Source organism: Rhipicephalus microplus, chromosome X, assembly GCF_043290135.1.
Source record: "Rhipicephalus microplus isolate Deutch F79 chromosome X, USDA_Rmic, whole genome shotgun sequence".
NCBI classification, from domain to species: domain Eukaryota; kingdom Metazoa; phylum Arthropoda; class Arachnida; order Ixodida; family Ixodidae; genus Rhipicephalus; species Rhipicephalus microplus.
The window spans coordinates 258,285,004-258,290,547 of NC_134710.1; the positions used below are offsets into that span (position 1 = coordinate 258,285,004).

A 5,544-nucleotide genomic window follows, 5' to 3' on the forward strand; every position below is an offset into this window, starting at 1 on the left:
GTTAGTCCGAGTGGAGTATGGTTGCAGGGTATGCATATGACGATGCCTGGATGCGTGAGGAGAAAATGGTTGTATGTATTTGTGGACAGGAATATTCAGCTTACCATTATAAATGGAATGCGAAAATTTAAGGTGTGCGTTTCTGCGGTGTCCTTCAAGCACAGGGATGTCGTTGTCTTTCATTAATTTTGTGGGAAAATTAGTTGATTTAAACTTGAAAAAATATATAACGTACAGGTGTCTTTGAACCATTGAAAGTTTTTGAATATCTTTTTTGTAAGAATGGTCCCAAACCACTGATGCATCTTCTAGTTCAGGCAAAATATACGCTTTTTACGCGAGCATTTTTAATTTCAAAGTGTACGCGACTGCCTCAAATCTTCCAAGTTTTGTTTTATTTCTTTATTTTTGCGTGTGTTGTGCCGTGCGAGTGTCCGTTGGTCACTCGAGGGGGCCGTCCTCCTTGTTTACGGGCAACAGCGATCGGCGAGCCTCCCAGACCTGCGGGCGCCGGGTCAGCACAAAGGCGGCGGCCCGCTTTAATGCACCTTGCCAGTTCGAGTGCAAGAAGATGGAAACATGCCGCTTTGTGCATCCGTGGCCTGTGGGACGTTCGACTCTGTTTCCCCGAATGGCGAAGCGACGGACTTCCCCCACTGACTTCGTGGAACAATTTGTGCACGTGCGTGAGTGTGTGTGTGTGTGTGTATGTGTGTGGCGCGTGCGCGTTTGTGTCAGCGTGCGCGCATGTGTGCTCGGATCTGTGGTCGAGAGAGGAAAGCGAAAAAGCGCGGAAAGAGCCAGAGACGCAGCGAGAACGGCGAGCGAAGAAGAGTCTGCGAATTGCGAGCGACTTGAGCGGTTGTGCGTTGTGCGATGTGCGGAATTGAACGGTTGCGCGAATAATATTGTAACCTAGTTTTCTTAATTAAATACAGCATTCTTTTGTTTTCATTTCTTAACAGTGCGTGAGTCGTGTGTTGTGTCTTCTATCAATTTTCACCTTTTTACGGCCATACCGGCGACACCCTAAATTTTACCAAAAGCGGGATAGAGGACGCTAACATTCATCAGAAGTGGGATTTGACCGATTAAAAAAAAAAAAAAACGTTCGGAACGAGTTTGGAAAATCTTAGCGAGGAGTGCGATTGCGTCAGTGCGAGAACAAAGCAATGGTGGACTTCCAGTGAGCGTGCACTTCCAGAGATCTAACATCAGCCATGCTGGACGGATCATCGCCGGAGGAGAGTGGTCACCGTGATGACGACGACTGTGCCGGGCTCACCAAGCGGGAACTTTTCGACGCTTTGCGCGAGAAAGACCGCTTGTTGGCGGATCTGCTGCGGCGGCTGCCTCAGCCGGAGTCGTCGGGGGCTCCACACCAGGCGGCCATCAACACGTTTCAGGTGATGCCCGATTTGAGCAGGAATATTCCAGACTTTTCCGGTTATGGTTGCGCGTCAGCAGCCCGGGAATGGATGGAAAGTTTGCGCCAGACGGCTACGCTTCACCGGTGGCCAACGCCATTCCTGCTCGAAACTGCCAAGTGTCACCTGGTCGGCGCCGCAAAGGATTGGTACCGTTCGAGAGCTGCCGAAATTTCATCGTGGGACGATTTCGAGCGGATGTTCGGGCGGACTTTCTACAGTCAGACACGGGCGGCGGAGCGATGGAGGCGTATGCAAGAGCGAATGCAGCAGCGAAATGAGAACACTGCTGCGTACTTCCACGAGAAGGTGCGCCTTTGCAGAGAGGCGCACTTGGATTTCTGTGATACGAGGGAGCAGGTGCTGACCGGTCTCCGATCGCGGGAGTTATGCACGATGCTTCTGGGAAGGTCGCATGAAGACGCGGATGACCTGTTGCACGACATTCAGGAATTTGAGAGGATCGACCGCGAGCGACGAGAACGCTTCGGGACAGCGGCTGAGCGAAGAGCGACAAGCGATGCACCTCGTATGCAACCTGCACCGAAGGCACCGCTGCAGGGAGCGTCCGGGTACGACAGGCGGGACCAGCGACCACCTATCACAAATCAGAACGGTGAGCGAAAATGTTATAATTGTTTCAAATTCGGACACATTTCGCGGGATTGCCCAGAGGAAAGACGAATTGAAAAATGTCTAAAATGTGGGAAGACTGGGCATACCCAAAAACACTGCCAAGCAAAAGGCCCCAGAAATGAGACCAACGCTGTCTCTGGAGAGAAAATTGATCCTGGCGTGCTTTTGAAGCCCGTTAAATGGAATGGCAATGAGACTTTGATTGGCATGATAGACACAGGCAGTTCCGGTTGCTTACTGCGCGAATCAGCGGCGGTGCGGTGCGGAGCGGAAGTGCTGGAAGATGCTACAGCTCTGTATGGTTTCGGCAGCCAGGGCGTTCCAGCTGCTCGTGCGATTGGCAGGTGCCGGGCCAACTTGCTGATAGATGGCGTCGTTGGCAAGAATATACAGATACTTGTTGTACCCGACGAGGCCCAGTCGGTCGATTTGCTTGTCGGTCGCACGTTTACCGAGCTGCCATATGTGACCTACGCTAAGCTGGGCGACAGCTTGCAATTCTGGCATAGAGACGAGTGCCCATTTTCACATCTCGAACCCTTCGTTTCATGTCCGAAATTACGTTTGAAAACTGCTGAAGAGACCCCACTGCAGGCCAATGTTATAAATTGGGTGGGACTGTCATCGCAGTCTAACGTCACTGGTGCAGTGCTATTCAACAACCGTGGGTGCGAAATTCTTGTTGACATGGAGGACGGAGAGGTTACTGTGCCGGTGTTTACGAGCGGAAACGATGACGTGGTTCGACGTAAAGGACGAAGACTTGGCCACGCGACAGAGGTGGACATCCCGGGTTGCGAGATGAAGGAAATAAATGAGTGTAGAGAGGAGTGCAGCGCGGCGAATCCAGAGCAAATTCTGGTTACGGAGGCGCGACGGCCGATTGGGTGCGAGAAAATTAAAATTGACCCCTCCGTAACAGAGGAGCAGCGTCGTGAGCTCGCGTGCCACCTTAATGAGTACCGGGATTTTTTCGCCGCCAATCTCGGCGAACATGGCTGCACACCTGCCCTTTCGATGGACATACAGGAGATACCTGGTAGCGCTCCCGTGGCTGTTCGGCCCTACCGCACGAATGCAGCAAAGCGAGAGGCTATACGTGACATCGTCGGAGAGCGGAAAAGAGAGGGAATCGGAACTGAGACACATTCCGAGTATACGAGCCCAGTAATTACTACATCGATGGTCGATACAGAGCAGCGAGATTGGGACGAAAAGCTCAGTGAGGCAGAGTGCAGCTTGAACAACGCTGTAAACAAGACGACTGGGAAGACTCCCTTCGAGTTGTTACATGGTTATCGACCGGAATTTCACAGCGTGGCACTGAAGCGCTTGTTTGCATCTAAAGCGTCAGAGTGGGAGGAGCCCGACGGGCTGCGCGAACGTGTACGGCAGCGCCTCATGAGCGAGCAGAAGAAGATGAAGGTCGCTTACGACAAGCGCCACTTCCCGGCTAGAATGTACGGTGTCGGTGACGTGGTCTTCATGAAGAGGGCTCCAGAACAGACGGAAAAGCCTGCCAAAGCCCAGCCAAAATATAGGGGCCCCCTTGTAATCACGGCAGTGTTGCCAGCTGACACGTATCGAGTTGCCGACCTTGACGAAACAAAGGCGAGCCGCTTCGCGACCACTGCGCACGTGTCACAGTTGAAGTGCTGGACAACGACCAATCCGCATTCACACCTTGATGACGACGGAGAGTCTGCGGAGGAGTCGGACGCCCCCGAATGTGAGGTGCAGCGACTGAGACGTTCGGCCCGTAGCTGCGCCAAGACCCATCCCTATGCGAGTGCGCCATAGTTGCGTTGGCGTCTGTTGAGAACTTCAGTGCGTGCCGGGATTTACCGAGTGAACTGTGCGTACTTAAACAGTTTTTTTTTTCTTGTCTTCTTCGACGAAGGAAACAATTCTGTTTGTGTATTGGCGTGTGGGTTTGTTTATGATTTTTTTCCATTAACGAGGACGTTAATGACTGTCAGGACGACCGAGTGTACGCGACTGCCTCAAATCTTCCAAGTTTTGTTTTATTTCTTTATTTTTGCGTGTGTTGTGCCGTGCGAGTGTCCGTTGGTCACTCGAGGGGGCCGTCCTCCTTGTTTACGGGCAACAGCGATCGGCGAGCCTCCCAGACCTGCGGGCGCCGGGTCAGCACAAAGGCGGCGGCCCGCTTTAATGCACCTTGCCAGTTCGAGTGCAAGAAGATGGAAACATGCCGCTTTGTGCATCCGTGGCCTGTGGGACGTTCGACTCTGTTTCCCCGAATGGCGAAGCGACGGACTTCCCCCACTGACTTCGTGGAACAATTTGTGCACGTGCGTGAGTGTGTGTGTGTGTGTGTATGTGTGTGGCGCGTGCGCGTTTGTGTCAGCGTGCGCGCATGTGTGCTCGGATCTGTGGTCGAGAGAGGAAAGCGAAAAAGCGCGGAAAGAGCCAGAGACGCAGCGAGAACGGCGAGCGAAGAAGAGTCTGCGAATTGCGAGCGACTTGAGCGGTTGTGCGTTGTGCGATGTGCGGAATTGAACGGTTGCGCGAATAATATTGTAACCTAGTTTTCTTAATTAAATACAGCATTCTTTTGTTTTCATTTCTTAACAGTGCGTGAGTCGTGTGTTGTGTCTTCTATCAATTTTCACCTTTTTACGGCCATACCGGCGACACCCTAAATTTTACCAAAAGCGGGATAGAGGACGCTAACAAAAGGGGCTTTTTTAAATTTGTGTCCCAGAAAACCAAGCTTACGAGAAGCTGATGCACAGACATTTCTTGTATGTGAGGACCAAGAAAGTGTGTTTGTAATGGTAACTCTTAGGTATTTATATTCATTTACTTCCCGTACTGGCGTTCCGTAGACGTGAGAGGTAAACGTGAATGGCTGTTTCTTTTTTGTCACACGTAGAAGAATTGTTTTGTCAGGGTTTAATGTCATTGACGACCGAGTACACCACGCACTAACATGTGTTAATGCAAAACTTAGATCAACCTGATCTTGTTGGCATGTCACTTTTTTATACAGAACACAATCGTCAGCGAACTATCTGATAAAAAAATGTTAGACTCAACCATGTCAGCTATGTCATTTATATATATATATATAGGAAAAAAAGAATCGGCCCTAAAACACTTTCCTGTGGAACACCTCATAATACCGGTAATGTGCTAGAAATATGTCCCCCCCACGTCAACGTACTGTGCATGATTTGAAAGATAAGCATCTATTCAATTTATGACAAAAGATGGTAAATTCAAATTTCGCAGCTTTAAGAGAAGTTTGCCATGGGAAGCGCGCTCGAATGGCTAGCTAAAGTCTAAGAAAATTAAATCAAGCTGGCCTGAAGAATCAAGTATATGTGCAATATGGCGAACTGTTTCAACAAGCTGCGTACACGTTTATAGTTTTTTCCGAAAGCCATACTGGGCTGGAGACAACATGTTACTATTTTAAAAGAAATCAGTAATAAAGTTAGCAAATACGTGATAAAGT

At 50.1% G+C, this 5,544-nt stretch overlaps 1 protein-coding gene across 1 annotated transcript; it reads left to right on the plus strand.

Moving 5' to 3' along the window:
* Window positions 1–364: 364 nt before the first annotated feature.
* On the plus strand, window positions 365–4,655 carry LOC142776083 (uncharacterized). Its single transcript, XM_075878999.1, has one exon. The coding sequence runs from the start codon at window positions 1,221–1,223 to the stop codon at window positions 3,861–3,863; it is 2,643 nt and encodes an 880-aa protein (XP_075735114.1). The 5' UTR covers window positions 365–1,220; the 3' UTR covers window positions 3,864–4,655.
* Window positions 4,656–5,544: the final 889 nt, after the last annotated feature.

What these genes read in the sequence shown, in the direction of transcription:
- LOC142776083 (XM_075878999.1), top strand. Translation starts at nt 1,221, where the DNA reads ATGCTGGACGGATCATCGCCGGAGGAGAGTGGTCACCGTGATGACGAC.